This window comes from Plectropomus leopardus, chromosome 1, assembly GCF_026936395.1.
Source record: "Plectropomus leopardus strain MGB_pleo_1.0 chromosome 1, ASM2693639v1, whole genome shotgun sequence".
In the NCBI taxonomy this organism is placed as follows: Eukaryota; Metazoa; Chordata; class Actinopteri; order Perciformes; family Serranidae; genus Plectropomus; species Plectropomus leopardus.
In genome coordinates, this window is record NC_142176.1 from 33,768,774 (window position 1) to 33,785,140 (window position 16,367).

At 39.6% G+C, this 16,367-nt stretch overlaps 1 protein-coding gene across 3 annotated transcripts in view; it reads right to left on the reverse strand.

Annotated features, from left to right (window-relative positions):
* Positions 1-24: 24 nt before the first annotated feature.
* Positions 25-16,367, reverse strand: part of adcy7 (adenylate cyclase 7) — a 66,808-nt gene continuing 50,465 nt past the window's right edge. The window contains exons 12-27 of one of the 3 annotated variants that reach the window (XM_042482359.2): positions 16,310-16,353; positions 14,108-14,167; positions 13,112-13,189; positions 11,258-11,327; positions 11,039-11,136; positions 10,784-10,868; positions 9,418-9,555; positions 8,055-8,159; positions 7,505-7,701; positions 7,197-7,302; positions 6,712-6,870; positions 5,850-5,996; positions 5,431-5,538; positions 5,170-5,284; positions 2,644-2,768; positions 25-1,332 (exon numbers count right to left, since the gene is read on the reverse strand). In XM_042482359.2, coding sequence (XP_042338293.2) covers positions 1,186-1,332; positions 2,644-2,768; positions 5,170-5,284; positions 5,431-5,538; positions 5,850-5,996; positions 6,712-6,870; positions 7,197-7,302; positions 7,505-7,701; positions 8,055-8,159; positions 9,418-9,555; positions 10,784-10,868; positions 11,039-11,136; positions 11,258-11,327; positions 13,112-13,189; positions 14,108-14,167; positions 16,310-16,353 — 1,782 coding nt within the window. In that variant the 3' untranslated portion in view covers positions 25-1,185. Of the gene's footprint in view, positions 1,333-2,643; positions 2,769-5,169; positions 5,285-5,430; positions 5,539-5,849; positions 5,997-6,711; positions 6,871-7,196; positions 7,306-7,504; positions 7,702-8,054; positions 8,160-9,417; positions 9,556-10,783; positions 10,869-11,038; positions 11,137-11,257; positions 11,328-13,111; positions 13,190-14,107; positions 14,168-16,309; positions 16,354-16,367 lie in introns of all 3 variants that reach the window. The other 2 variants (XM_042482306.2, XM_042482409.2) reach the window with 2 other exon arrangements.

The window sequence follows — 16,367 nt, forward strand, 5'->3', positions numbered from 1 at the left end:
GTGAAATATTTTTATACCACGCTGCAGACTTATGAAAACATTTATTACATTCTGTATCTGTACAAAATTCAATGTCACATTTGTTCACATAAAGGCCAATACAATATTATTATTATTATTATTGTTATCACTATTATTAATATTACTATTATGTAACCACAATCACAGACAAAGTGACGGTCTCAAAAGATAAGGCCACAAGACAGATCAAGTTTTTTCAGAGACACACGGAGCAAACAAACATCAGCTCAGGTGAGCGTCTGAGCCGGAGGCAGAAAAACATTCACGGCAGGCAGATTGTTAGATCACACAGATTGAGGACACCACGGAGAGCGTCACAGGTTTCCCTCATCGCAGCATATATGCAGACAAGCATAATAAACACAAACAGGTGATGTACATACAGCACGTGGATTTGTGAATGTCCTCTTGAAATGCCACAAATATCTTGTCATTAACAGTTGTTACAGTGGCCAACCTACACGGCCGGAACCTAAAAGATGTTCACAGAAAGAGCTAAAGTGTTGTAACTTTAGGATCTGCAGCTCAGCCAAAAGTGAAACTTACTTCTTTTCGCAAAGTGAATGTCCCAAACAAAGGAGCAGTAAGAGGTTTTATATCTTTGTCAAGCCTGTTTCTGTTATTGAAACAGCTCCGCCAACCATCTCATATACGTCATGCTCGTTACACAGTAACACAGCAGTGTGTCCGTCTCGTCTCAAAACAGGAAAACCAGATGGGTTTCAAATTAAGATCCAAACAGAATCCACTGTTTTGTTTTGTAAAGGGCCGGAGAGGTCTTCAAAAAATGACTAATGTATTTGGCGTTGGGACGATGCACATTTTTCCATTAGCAAACATCTAAGTTAAAGACAAAAAAGTACAAAAGTGACTGCTCACGACGTGAAACGTGTTGGCGAGTAGAAAAAGACCGTGATTGTACGTACTGACCATCTCTCCACCATGACTGCCAAATCCGGCTCCGTTCAAAAAGTCTGCAGTAAAAAGTGTTGGATTCAGTGTCACATCCACCGTGCAGCGCAGCGGTCTGTATTTCCGTTCATTAACATCACAGGAACACAGCTGTATCACAGTCAGTTCTGTCTCAACACTTGCGGCGTGCAGGAGCGTGTAAACTTGGCATGTTGTACACCAGTCTCAAATGTTGGCTCTGGCAGCCTGGCCTCAGCTCAGCCCCATACCCTGCTGCTTGCTCATGTCGGTGCACACAAAAAAGGTTTTCAGCTCCCCTTTGCCCTTGACATTGATAAATCCTCGACACTCGCACGAGTAGCCCAGCTTCGTCAGCACGCCAGACGTTTCCTCTGTCACCTGGAAATAGAGTAGAATATACCTGCTGCATATATGAAAAACAAAACGAAAACATCTTAAAACTTCAGCGATGTTTTGGCATTGACAACATGGCGACATCACAAGGAACCTGCCAGAACTGCGCTAGTGCTTAATGCATAAGTGCTCGTGTATTTTTTGCTCTAAGATTTAGCATTAGAGCTCAGCAGCTCAATGGAAGCCAGAATAAACAAAAACCTCAAGCAGTCTGATTTGCATTTTGGCACATGGGTGGCAGAGATTTGTTATCAGAAAAGAGAAGATGTTGAGTCTGCAGTGATTGGTGGTGCTTGTTTCATGACAGCGTGCGCGTTCAGGTTCTGTATGGGCTCATATTCTTTCTTCCCCCGTTACCTTCAAGAGCTGTTTTGTGTGTGCTGGCAAGCCTGCCTTTCAGTTGCATCGTTAGGTTCCCAGACCGTGATGTAACTCTGTATCAAATGATGCTTTCCAGCATCTCTGGTGTCAGCTTGGGGCGGCACGGTGGCACAGTGATTAGCTGTTAACTGTGTGTTAACTATTAACTGTTGCCTCATAGAAAGAAGAATGCATGTTCTCCCCACGTCTGTGTGGGTTTCCTCCAGGTGCTCTGGTTTCCCCCACCACCATGAAAAAACATGTACGTTCGGTTAATACACCTGTTGGTGCTACTGAAAGAGGCGCTGGCAGAGGGTTTTAAATCAGTTCCTGAGCACCAGCTCCTGCTCACTGCTCCATAGCGGATGGGTAAAATGCAGAGGATAATTTTGCTGTAAAATGTACACAATAAAGAATTCTTCTTCTACTCGACGCTCTCCAGTGGGCACCCAAATTCATTCTCCAGCTGAGTAAACGAACTAATGTCCATTTTTAACAGCAAGTTTGTAACATTTTTTGTGTCTTGTTGCCTGATAGTCACACATGGAGACCCACATGAAATTGTATAGTCACAAATACATAGTGAGAACTACCGAGAAGTTCAATTCAAGTCGTTTCTCAAGTTAAAGCATGAATTGCTTTGAAGGGTGAAACACTGCACTTAAGTGCAATTGCTGCGGAAAAGCAAACAAAATGTTCATCTCATGAGATGTTTTTATGACTGGCTAAGAATGGAAATTTTTTTTTTTTTTTTTTCTGCTATTTTAAAAGGCAGTTTAAGAAATCTAGGCTAGAGTCTAAAATTGGATCTTTCTTAATCCCACCACAATGGTGTTGAGATCTGCAATATCTATGTGAGAAGTGGCATGTGACCGTTTGACCTTCAACAACAAACAGATGAAACCTCGCTGTTGGACTGTGCTGACTGTTCTGTACCTGGATCTTTCCCAGCTCCCCGGTGCTCTCCATTCTGCTGGCTACGTTCACCGTGTTGCCCCAGATGTCATACTGAGGTTTCCTCGCCCCGATCACTCCGGCTATTACTGGGCCGTGATTAATACCTGTGGAACAACAACAAGTTTCACTATATTCTATGATAAATTGTACACTTTTCCTTTGTAGCATTTACAGAGAAACTAAGAGGATGTAGAAATAAAACAGGATGAAATATAGGATTCAAGAAGAAAAAATGAGTCATCCAGCTACAGATCTAAGGCTGCTCACTGGCTCGGTTGATTAAGTAAAAGATTCACTAGAAAAGGGAAGAAAAAAAGTATTTTCATTCATTAATACAATACTGTTGACTTGCAGACAGTTTTGTCAAGGGCATGTGGTCCAAACTTTTAAGCAGAAAACACTGGTTGAAAAGGCTTTGGACAGTAGCTGTTCTTAAAGACATATCAGTGATTTTTTTTAAAACAGCAAACACTATATGAAGACATGAAACCTTCACAGCATCTATAAAGACGTGTGAGTATTGAAACTGGGAGGAGCATCTGTTTCACAGCTAATCACATTAAAATGGACAGGGAATCTTTGGATTTGCTTAATTAACATTAGAGAAATTAAAGTGATCGATTCAATAGGGATTCCTTTAGATCTGTAATACACTTGAAAACCTTTCAAACACATCTAACCTCAAAGCATTTTAAACTTCAAAGCCAGATTATGACATTTTTTTAATAGAAAATAATCTTTCTCTTACAAATGAAAAGTTGTATTCATAACAAAACCGTAACAGAAAACAGTAACATTAGATAGTTACAGTAGGAATTACTTCACGTAAATTGACATTGCTAAATCATTTGTCCGTCATGTCAGTACAAATAGTCTAATGCAGGAGTAGTGTGCCTGAGCATACGCGTGTGTGAAGAATGTTTAAATTTTTGGGATTCTTCATCCCTGTGGAGGCATGCAAGAAAACATTTGCGGCCCGAGTAACTGATATAAAAATGGTCGTTTTGCAGGAGAAGTATTGTGTTCACACCTGGAGAGACCAATACATTGACTGCGTAACAGCACGAGCTTTGTGAAACTGACAGCAGAGGAATTACAGAGGCATGATGTCACTGGCCACTTTTGAAAATGCATTTCAAAAGTGGATTTTGTTTCAGAGTCACACAGTGTTTAGACACAGCCGCTGATATGAAGGTTTATACCACTCAAAACAAATTTCAGTGTTTATGCCTTATGTAGCTTTTTATCTTCCAGAAATGTAAATGTTTTAAAAAAAAAACTTTTATCCTGTAAGCTGTCTGCTCAGAATCAGATGTCTGGGAATAACTGAGTCAGGACTGCAGACACAGACTCAGATCTAAGTTTCTCAGAAACTCTGCCTCATGGCTCGAGTATGATGTCCATATAATATCCAGTGTATTGAAAGGGATAATATGTAACATTTTCATATTAAAATGTCTAAAAAAAAAAAAACATTATTATTAGATGTAATATGTAAGATATTTTGTTTCGTTGTGTACTGCCTATCCCAGACGTTTCCAACAATGTTTTCCAAGAGTAATCTGTACTTTTATTCAAGACAATGGTGCATTTCATTTGGTCGCCTGTCAATAGCGTTACATGGCCTTTACCCTCTCTCACGCTCTCACGATATATCAGAGAGTGATGACGGGATCATACAATTGCACAGTTATACTCAGTAACAGTAATACAGCTTTTTATGTCACACAGCCCATATTTTCATGAATTAATTGATTGCATGCAATTCTGAAACACAATAATCCAACAGTAGTTACTGATATGATGTTTCAATACTGATCCAGTTTACTATGTGCTAACATGACAAGTGGCTCACAACAGCCACCAAGCTAAAGTGTACAATAACGTGACAGCAATGTTCAACATGCTCACAAAGGGCGTTAATAGCCTTGAATTTACCACATAATGTTAGCTTCAGTAGCTGTACGGGTATTTGACAACTAATAGTAAATTAGGGACTTATTTTTATGTTAGTTACAGCTATTTCATTAGAGTGGCAAACATGACAAACCTAATACATTGAATACTTGAGTCATGTCACATAGATAAACAATGAAGACGAAAACATCTTCATCTGTCTTTTGTTTCTATTTTGATAGAAGACCCCTTCTGGCAGAAATTACATGCCGTGCCTTTAAGTTAATTATAGTAATTCATGAGCTGAAATTTAAAGTAACCTCCTAGACACTCACCATTACAGAACAGATGTTACAAATTCCTGTCGAAGGTTTTAGTCCATTAGCTTATTAAGATCACTTCATTCCTGCCACAATGTGATTGAGTGCAAAACAGCCTGATTATCAAGTGTCCGTGAATGCAGCTGCTGTCATGGCAAGAACACTACGCAGGTGCCAGTCATGTGCAGTGTAACCAAGGAAACCAGTTTGGTTATTGTGTCAGAGCTGATGAGCTGGATACAGGGCAGTATTCAGTCAATGAAAGATCTGTGCTGAAGCTGACACTCACCCACACGAAGCCTGAAGCTATTGAAGGAATGTCTGTTGATGCCGTCCAACTTGCCGATCAGAGCGATGGCAAACTCCACCATGATCCCGATCTGGGCCTGCTGCCTCTCTTTGTCCTGAAACAACATATTCAACAGCCTCATTATGACTGCTTTGAGCTTTATTGGTTTTTTTTAGGACAGGTTGATGGCTCAGTAGAAAACGGTTGACAAAGCTGATTTGACCCCGATCTGACCCCGGTCTGAAGCAGTAGCTACTCCACCTGATTGTTCTCCTGACCAGGCGTTCCACTTAGCCCCGCAGCAGCCATGTAAGTGCTGCCAATTGTCTTGATCTTCTCCACACCGCTGAACTTTGGTTTGGACAGCAACTATTACAGAAAAACAAGAGAAAGTGATGAATGAAAACGTCCTCGTCCCTCCTTTCATCATTTATTTACATTATTTATTCCTGTTGCTATGCACATCGTAGGGATTTAGCTCTTATTCTTAAGCAGAACTTTAGATAATAATAACAGTTTCAACCAATCAGGGTCCACTTGGTTTTTAGAGTCAGAATAAGAGCATAAACAGAGCTACCGATAACAGATTAAAGGCTTTAAAGACAGGTCTGCCACGTATCAAAGAGAAGCACTTGGTAATGAATTGAGGGGATGAAAGAGCCGTTCTCTGTCTTCCTGACCTCGTCAAAGTCAGCAATGATCTCGTTCAGGAGCCTCAGGCATTCCAGGCCCTCCTTGTTGATATCACACTCAGTGTAAAATTCTTTGAAATCCGGCACTGAGGCGAACATCACACACACGCAGTCATACGACTTGTAGTAGAGGTCCTGTCAGGGGAGAAAACAAAAAATTCAAAAAGAACAGTTAGTAGTTTCACTCAAGAGGAGACTGGGGATGTTAGGCTTTCATGAAAAAAATCCAGACACACCTCCCTTAAATACTAGTTCTGTTGATAATGTAAGGATAACTCAAAATTTGGGGCTGAATTCTTAAAGGGACAGTTCATCCCCAAAGTTAAAAACGCATATTTTTCACTTTACCTGTACTGCTATTTATCTATCTGGATTGTTTTGGTGTGCGTTGCCCTGTGCTGGAGATATCGGCCATAGCGATGTCTGCCTTCTCTCCAATGTAATCGAACTAGATGGCACTCGGGTTGTGATGATCAACGCGCCAAAAATACATTTGAAAAACTCCACAGCAATGTCTCTTTCCAGAAATCATGATCCGGTTACTCATGATAAATTCACAGACCTTGTTGTGAGCACTTTCATGTAGGAACTATTTTCTTTCTACCAAACTGCACCCACCAACTGAATCACCACGCAGAGGGAAGCGTACATCTTCCGTTAGCTCACCACAGAGCAAGCTAACGCTACAGCTCAGCCGAGGAGGACTTCATTAATGTAAACATCTCATGCTGGCACAAGCCCTCTGCGCTAAACAAACTGAGCAACTGATCATAATATTACATAAATTGTGGTTTACTGGTTTCTGGTTTGTAACCAACCATACAGCAAATAATGGACAAGGGACTCTCACCTCATTCTTTTTATTCTCCCCAACAAACAACGCTGCCACGTGAGCCGGCAGCACGTTCTCCAGCAGCAGGCGGTTCAGGTTCTCCCTGGTCTCAATCTCGTCCTGCTCTGTGCGGTTCTTATACTTTAACAGGAAGTCCTGGCGAAAGCAGGACTCATTCTAGCAGACAGAAATACAGCGAGCGAAAATGAAGGAAACCGGACCTTAAATAATTTTCAGTGGAATTTTTCTTGCAGCCTCATTGATTATTCATTCACAGAATTTTTATCATTTTTAGCATTTTACAATTGGCGTCATCAGGAACAGACAAATACGTAAAAGATATAGATGAAATGATAGGACAAAAAAAATATTTTACTGAAATGATTTGAATGTAAATATGTACAGACTCCATTTGCACATTTCTATTTTTAATCTGGTAATACTTTTTCATTTTAGATGCGAAGGGATAAAACTAAAGACAGAGAGGTGATGGCTTTCCTTACCTGTTGTGAGATGATGAGCATAGTAACCACAAACAGGGTGATATATATGCAGCTCATCGCCTGGGGGTGTTTCACCAGCCCTATCCAGCTCAGGATGGTGTGATCACTGCTGTGAAACAAACGACAACAGTCATGGCAGGACTTCACTTTCATTCACACATTATGTACATGATTATTTTATGCTAATGTTTAATGTCAATGTTTCTTAAAGGAACTGTGACTTTGGCCACCAACACTGATTTGTTAGATCATCATGAGGTGGCACTTCCTAAACTGCATCCTGATTTGCTGTCTACATTCAATCCCACCTGCTGCAATTCCAGCTGTAGTGATGCAGAGTGTAGAGGATCTCTCCGTAAATCACAAAAAGTTCCCTCTTGGTGCTGAGGATGATGATGGAGTATGCGGTGGAGGCCAGAGCGAGGAAGAGCACTTTGAGCTCAAAGCTCACACGGAGGAAGACTCCACATGCAATCAGTGATAGGATACAGCAGTACACAGAGTACTGAAGGAGAGACAGCCACAGGGTGGAATTAGGCCAAATAACTGTAGAAACAAATCTGAGAGCAATTAATGTTATCTACCACTATTTTCCATCAATAAGCTAGTAAAACAACTAATTAAATGCTTTACAACACACTATTATGTAATTGCAAGCAGGGATGAGGGGTTTTTTTTAACTTTGCAAAGTATAACTCCTCCTGTAGATCATTATGTCTTACCTCTACTTATTTGAGTACCTTACCTGGTACTCAATTAAACAATATTAAAACTATTTGCAAATACTATTTAATCCAGTTTGATATTAAAAAAAAGTGCAATTTCATTATTGTCTATGGTGAAAAACCCATCACTCACAGGCAGGTAGAAGAGACTTCCCTCTCCCTGCTCATGGGAATCATTTGTGTACCGCAGGTCACCAATATCAGTGGGACATCCTGGTACCGGCGTCTGGACGAAGCACTGCAGGGGGATAACAAAAAAAAAAAAACAACATATGACTGACAGGCAACCACTGGAAAGCATGCTTTGAAGTTTGGCATGGTAGCTATGAAGTGCAGCACAGCTAAAAATAACAGAGTCTATAGTGACCCTCTCATGGCTCTTAACATGCGAGCATAGAGCATTATACAGAAGCCAAGAGGGGCCGTGCCGGCAATTTTTTTGGAGGGGGTTTATCTCGAGAAAAAGCAGGCTTTATTATTTAGTGATAAGATATTCAAAACAAAAGGTCATTTCCCTTTTATTACTCATGTTTATCAGGGATTGAGAGTGCCATGCCAGCATGTATGGACAGACTGGACAGCCCATTATTAATCAAAGTATCCGACTGTATGTAACGGAGTTAAGAGATAATGTGATCCCATATAAAACACACTACAAAACACAGGAACTGGGGTCTCCTATTGTAAGTAAAGGCAGCACCCCTGTGGTTTAGGGTCGTGCAACCCGGGGGGTGGCAACAGTCGGATCTCGCTGCCTCCGGGGTAGGTGCATGAGTATGACCTCTGTCTTTGTTTTATATTAATTACTTTCATTTTAATATTAAGGAGTGGTTTAAGTTGTATTTTGAATCATAAAGCTCCCGTACGGTCGAGCCTTTTTTTTAAAAAGTTGACGATATTTGTCTTTTATTTCTGTTTACAAATGGCTAAAGTTACACATGTTAGCTAACTTGCACTTTCTTTTCATTTTACTTCTTGCAGCCGTGTATGTGTATGTATAAACGGCGAACTGGACTGACTGTGTGTTAAATCTCCATGCGAGGTCAGTCCAGATGAGAAATAAACGGCGAGCGTGCCAACGGTGAAAAAGTCTGCCTTGTCACTAAATACACAACGCAAGAGGAGTACAAGGACCGCTACATGTACTTCAATCAAAGTCTAACACAGGCAGTTTGAATCTTCAGTCATGACAACAATACTAAAGGCTGAAATCAGGTATGATCAAAAGAAACCAGACACTCATTTACCAGATATTCATAATTGTCCTAAGACCCTGAGAAGGTAAGGTAAATGTGTTTTCTTGTGATCAAATATCTTGTTATCTCGAGAAAATCTGCCCTTTTGGCTTCTTGAAGATGGACATAAATCGACCTGTTATGATAAGAAAAAGAGCTTTTATCATCTCAAGATAATGAAATAATTAGCTTAGGATCCTGAAATAACGGCGTTACAAATGTAATTGCGAGAATGGCTGATTTTGGCTTCCGTATACTCACCAGGTTGAAGACTGCCAAGATTATGATGACCATAGTAGTGATGGTTGCCAGTGGGAGGCGCACACATGGCCGCTTCACCACCGCCTCCGACACAGCTGGCAGCCACTGACACCTCGACAGCTTCTCTGGAAAGAGGCGCTGCAGAGGAGAAAGAGAGGTAAGGAGAAAGATGGAGGAAAGATCAGTGTCAAATAGATGTGAGGAGCATGTAGCTTTTTACACAGTCATGAATCTGTAGACATCATGTGTGTCGTCGCTGGCTATTTCCACTGAAGGAATCTGACTGAGAGGAAAAAACTCAGCCTGTCAAGGACTGGGGGTCAGGGGTTGTACACAAAGTCAGTAGATTAGCTATAGAAAGTTACAGCACGGTGAGCGCAAGGGAGAGCTCTCATAACATGTTTCCATTCTCGCACTGGCTATTTCTGGCAGTGAAACACATACACACACTACACACACACACACATTTTATCCCTTACCTTTATTAACCAAGCACTTGCCCATTGTAATTTTTTTTGTTTTTGACAAGTGAAACTCTCATAGTTGTCTGCACGTGATGTTAATTATTTTGATCTTTTTTTGTTTCTTTCTCACTACAAACGTAGAAAAACAAAAGCTTTCTAAGGACATGGTTGTCTTACAATACTTGCCAAAAGCTCTGCATTATGAAAAAAGATGCAAGGTCATTATGAAACCATGATTGTTAAATTTATGTTTGACATTAATTAATTATTTAAAATGAAAATGATATGGTCAAGTATTTTTTTCTGAAGAATGTTTCAGTGTTTTTAGAAGTATGCAGTTTTTCATTTAAAAGAGAAACACACCTCCTGACCCAGAATGCATGTATTTATTTTGAGATTAAAAGTTCATTTCTTGACCTTGTAAAAACCCTTTCCCACAACAATGTCAGTACAAGCACAAGGTCAGTAGCTGCTCGTTGGATAACACAGATAATCGAGAGGAAGCTTTAGGAAAGCCACTGACAGATGGTAAGTGAAATTACATCCTTCCTGAAGGCTTGCCATTTTTTTTTTTTGGTTTTCATCTTGTGTGGCCTTCACACAACAGAAACATAATAATTTAAAAAGAATTTCACATTTAATTTTCACATCTCAAGCAGAAGGAAGTCACTGAACACCACTTTTGAGCAAAACACTTCTGAGTCACACATATGTGATGCAATTCACGGCCAAGCTAGCTCCATAAACTTTAACAAGTGTTGCTGGATGAATGACAACTCCAGTTTGGGTTGAAAGGTTGCAGAAAAACGCAGATTTTTTTCCCCCACTTTCTACAAATCTATATGCTAACTGGGACAAACTGCCCAAAAAGAGCTGACACTGAGCAAGACTTAGACACTGACCTGAAAGTGACCTGCGAAACAGATGGCCAGAGTCGGCAGCAGCACACAGACCAACGCTCCGAATGACATCGCCAACATCTGTCGACTGGGAATGAAAAAAGTAAAATGGGTCAAGAATTTAGCCTCTCTTTTCCCTATCAGCACAAAAATAATCTTCATAGTGTTTCCTCTTCCCAACTGCACTACGTTATAGCTGCTGACAACCTAATGATTGATTTTTGAGGGTAAATAACAGGAAAATCAGGTCATACTCACTCCTTTGTGACAAACATCTGGACCAGAAAGATGCAGAGGAAGATGACGGTGGCACAGCCAACATAGTGTTTGAACATCGGCAAGTCCAGGGCTCGGTACTGAAGAGGAAGAAACACAGAAGACACCTGAACCCCTTTGCTCAGCACCAGGATGCTTAAATGCAAATATATCACAATAAATGCTTTCATTGGTCTATTTGCAGCTTTGTGTTAAACTGACCTGTTTTTCCAGATCTTTTTTGGGAAACCACAGAGCTAAACTGCTACTCTCTTCAGACTTAGACCACTGCCTGAGAGAGAGGAGGAGGGAAGAGAGCTTTCAGTAGGGGTGATTGATATAGGCAAAACAAGCAATACCTTGATATCAACATGTGTTACAATGTTCACTGAAGTATTTTCAAAGATATGTTACCAGGACTAAGACTCTACAGCCACGCTAGCCGCTGTGTGATGCTGTATTCAGGCGCAGTGGTACTTTGAGCTAAATGCTAACATTAGCATGCTAACACATTTACAATGACAAAAGGCAATGATGATAAGCAGGCATAATGTTATCCATGTTCATCATGTGAATTCAGATTGTTAGGTTGCTAACACTGGGTAATTAGCGATAAACAAAAAGTACAGCTGATGGAAATGTCATTAATTTTGCATTGTTTTTGGTCATAAAGTAAAGTACTGGACAATTAGAAATCCTGACCTTCTGGTGGTTCTACAGTATTATTCAATTAGTGCGAAATATGAGAGTCTATACAAAATTTCATGGTAATCAATTCTATAGTTTCTGACACATTTCAGTCTGGACCTTAGTGGTGGATCAACCTACCAAAAATCTGACAAACCAACACTGCCCTCCCTGGAGCCGTGCCATTAGCATGGCTAGAGTAAATATATCGCTCAAATTTTACTTGACATCATTCACACAAACTTGGGACTCTGAGCCACAATAATGATAATAGAAACTTCTAACATTGGCATGCCTACATTTTAAAGGTTAAACTAGGAATGTGCAGATTAGTTCACGAATTGGTTGAACATTGCTGTCCCCTCTAACTGGCAACAGAAATACTAGTCAGTTTAACTGATATACATTACTATTTTTTAACACAATTATGTACAACCAAAGAAAATGCTGCCGTAATATTCAGACAAGTTTCCTAAAGATTTATTTGCAGGAAGATTTTTTTTTTCAAGAAAGGTTTTTTATTTTGTAAGTTGTTGTTTTTAAGGATAATGCGCTATGTTCATAATGCACGGTGCAAAGTGCCACACATTTCAGCGGCATTTAAAAGTCCAATGTGTTGTATTTAGAGTCACTTATAAGCAAAAATGTTATATAATAATCACAGCTATGTTTTCATTAGGCTATTATCACTTGTAAAATGAGAACTGTTGTATTTCCGTTACTTTAGCATGAGCCTTTTATATCTAGAACAGAGCTGGTCTCCTCCTAGTCATCTGTGTTGTCTCTTCAGTAGCCCAGAACAGAGAAATCAAACGCTGGCTCTAAATAGGGCCATAAGTGTTTTTGTGTTTTCTCGTCAGCAACCATAGTTCTCCTACACACTTGGCACACAGGAGAAGTTTCAGTTCTGCTACCGCACTGCTAGACGCAACGAAATGCTACTCACTGGGCTTTCAAACAATTGAAAAATGAAAAATGTGATAATAATTTCAAATAGCTCTTATAATATATATAATATTTTTTTGAATAATGTTTGACCTTCTGATTAAATTGTGCTCAGTTTTGACTCTCTGAAGGATTTCTTACATTTAGACTTGTTTAGTAGTCAAGGTTAAACTTCAGGTTAATCATCAGAATTTAGTTGACAGAAACATCCCGAGTTAGAACAGTTATTTTCCATTATCGGTTAAATACCTGCTATATCACAAATGTGCAAACTGTTAAACCCATAGAGCATAGTAACAGTGTAGCAAATGTCTATCCGGGCTTTGTGATTCAGTACAAATTCAACTTTTAGGGATGTTTTTCGTGAAATATGGGTTACATCATTTTATGAAATGTACTATAAAGCATTAAATGTGATTAGATCTGTTGTAAAAATGGTCTTACTTGCTGCTGAGTTCGTCGATGGTGGTAGTCATCTCGTTGTGCAGCTCCTCATCAAACTTACTCTTCTGGGATTTGTTCCTGCACCGGAAAGCACATAGACAATTAGGAAGAGGCAGGCGGACAGACGCTGAAACACTCAAGCTGACTGGAACAGATGCTGGGACACCAGATCAGGTCATGCAGGTTACTCAGGTCCTGTGTAGCTCTCGGAGGCAACATGGTTAATGCCTTTCTGAGCATTAGTGAGAAAAGAGAAATTTGCTTTGTAGAAGGGAGTGTGCCAGATGCAGAATGCTGTGAGTTAGATGATCTCTGTTGGATCCAGCGGGAGTGTTTCTGCTGTGCTTCTGCTTGGAAACCCCCTACTCCATCAGGAAGGAAACACTCACACAGATGCACAGACTCAGATACACACAAGCCCCAGTCAGTGATCAGAGTTAATAGGAGCATGGTCAGTCCACTAACAGAGGTTACAGGGTTTCTCGAGGCTTTTCAGATCATACGTTGCCCTGTTATAAAGAGCCAGCGGTGAGAAACGGTGAGAAAAGAACACCACTGGTCAGGTTAGTGTTAGGACAGCAAGGTTCTCTGTTAAGGCAATAGTTCTCACCCTGTAGGACAGCACATCACAGAGACATTTTTTCTGGAGTGTCTCACAAAACGATTTCAAAAGTTGGTGTGAATCGTATTTGTTGCATTGAAAATTTATAGTGTAATTTGCGATATCTGTTTAAATTAGTGTGATTAATTAGTCATTTTTGCCTCTTCTCTATAATAATATTTAACAGCTATATTTATGTAATTTATTTTGAGAAACTGCATGAACGTCCTGGATTCTAGGTACTAATCTGCAATTTTTAACACTGTTGGGAACTCAAAATAGTTAGAGCACAGATAGAGTGTCGGTCCATTTTTTTTTGTTTTAGGGGTCCAAAAGGTTGAGAACTTTTGCACTGAGGGAACGAGGACCTTGCAGGCCATGAAGGCCCCACTCACTTATAGCTGCTGAACGGAGTGGTAGGCAAGGAGAATGGTTCTTCTAGAGACTCATCAAAGCTGTCAGGGCCCAACAGTGAAACACAAACACAAATTTATCACAATAAAGCACAAAACAAACAAAAAAGAAATAAAAATACAGGGCCACTGATTTAAAAAAAAAAAAAGCTAAAGTCCATCCCAAACAGTTAATTGCAGCTAGATAATGTGCTTGTAGAGTAGAGGGGGGAGTAGCATGTTCATAACTGTTACTTTTAGCACCAGTAAAAAAACCAAATTCCTGCCATGTAATGTCATTAAGCTGGAGTGGATGCGCCTCGTTTAAATGTCACTTCAGCCTCAGACGTGTTCAACAGCTGCTGCCTCTGCTACAGCAGACTGTGAATACATGAATGAAATTAACAATTTCCGAGATAAAACAAACCTCCATTCGCACAGGGTGGGATGCTTGTGCTTTTAGGCCCACGCTTATCTTTTTTAATCACATTACTCCAGCCCACTCTGTTTGTGTAGGTGAGTCCTGCCCGCTAATCAGTCGCTACAATAAATATTTGTCCGTACGCTTACTGCCTGTGCCAAACGGGCAAGAATTAACCATTAGGAGCTACAACCATAATCAATTTGTCTATGCATTATTTGAAACTAATAGAAAGGGCTCATTATAGAGCTCAGCACTCCCACCGCGCTGCAGAAATGACTGCCAAAGCAGCACAGTTAGGCTAAGCAGACCCTCGGTGACGATGTTTCACTGGCAAATGTTTGAGATAAACTCCTCTACTCCTGCTTTTATTGCTTTGGAAAGATATGCTGACTTATTGTTAAATCATGTTTAATTTTAACAACAATTTGACTATTACCAACTACAATGAGATGTTTTCGTTTTTAAGTTCCTAAAATTGATCAATGAAAATTCATAGTCTGCAAACTTCTCTGAATTCTGTTGTGTGTGTGTGTTTGGGAAGTGTGTGAAATGCAAAGAACTAAACATAATGCCCGCTCACGAGAAATAATTTTAAAGTGGACCTAGATATTAAATTTTTAAAAATCTGTGTTTTATTAATTTATTCATTTATTTTAAATGTTAAGGTGGCTGTTAAATTTAAAAACAAATAAATAAATAATGCTAATATTGGTCTATGTACATTTTTAATGTATCTTGTGTCAACATTTCCAAATAAAAAAATAAGCAAAAAAAAAATGTTGAGAAAAAGTGTAAGAGCATGAGCCAAAGAAAGGTAGAGAAAGCTATTATTTTGTTGTACAATTGATTTTACTATTGGAAAAATTTCCGGTCCACAAGAAGAGATGAGCCAATTCCAAACCACAGTTTGAACTTTTCTCTCAAGACCTTCAACAATATGGCACCACAGTAAGAGGCCTTAAAATAAAAAAAGTTAATATAAAAATAATAAAAAGACTATTTAAATAAATAAATAAATAAATAGAAAAGCAACCAGGACGAACAATGTGTTTGATAAATTCCACAAAAAAAGTTGTCTATCATGACTCTTGACTCTGATTACCACCATAATACCACCATAATGTAACCCACTAGTGACAGCAGTCACAGCCTGTTCACCCTGCTGCCATCTGGAACCAGATACACGAGTATCCACTGCTGAACCATCACACTACAGAGAGGATTCTTTCCCCGGGCTGTGAGACTCCTCAACTCCTCCTTCGACACCAAAAGATGTAGCAGGATTTAGGGACTATTTTCAAATTAATTTTTTTTCCTTAAACTATGTTTAAGAAAAAATGACAAATAAATCTACTCTCTACCTTCCTTCGACCTTCTTCTACATCATTCTGTCAAATTTTCTAAGGTCCTTTGAAAAGCATTCATTTTATACAGTATGATCATCTCTGTAATAAGCTGAACATTGCAAATAATGTAAGAATAATGGTAAAATCACCTTCTTAACACTTGGGCATATTAACAAAATAGTAATGAAATATGATAAAGAAGCGGCCGAAGTAGATCCCATAAACAGACGGGGAAGTCCTGGCAGCAGAAGTTGATGTGAAACACTTGATGCTATTGAGCAACAGTTTTGTTACACGGGCTGACGTCCAGGGTGAATGTTGCACCCTGGACGTCACACTGTTGCAGTTAAATATACAGTTAAAAATGATATTCACCAAATGGAGGCTTAACATGTGATTTTTTGATTAACTGTAACAGCTTAGAGTTGTTCTTACCTCTCAGGGATCTTGGAGCTGGGGGCTGCTCGTAGAGGAATGTCCTGGAAAATAAAGG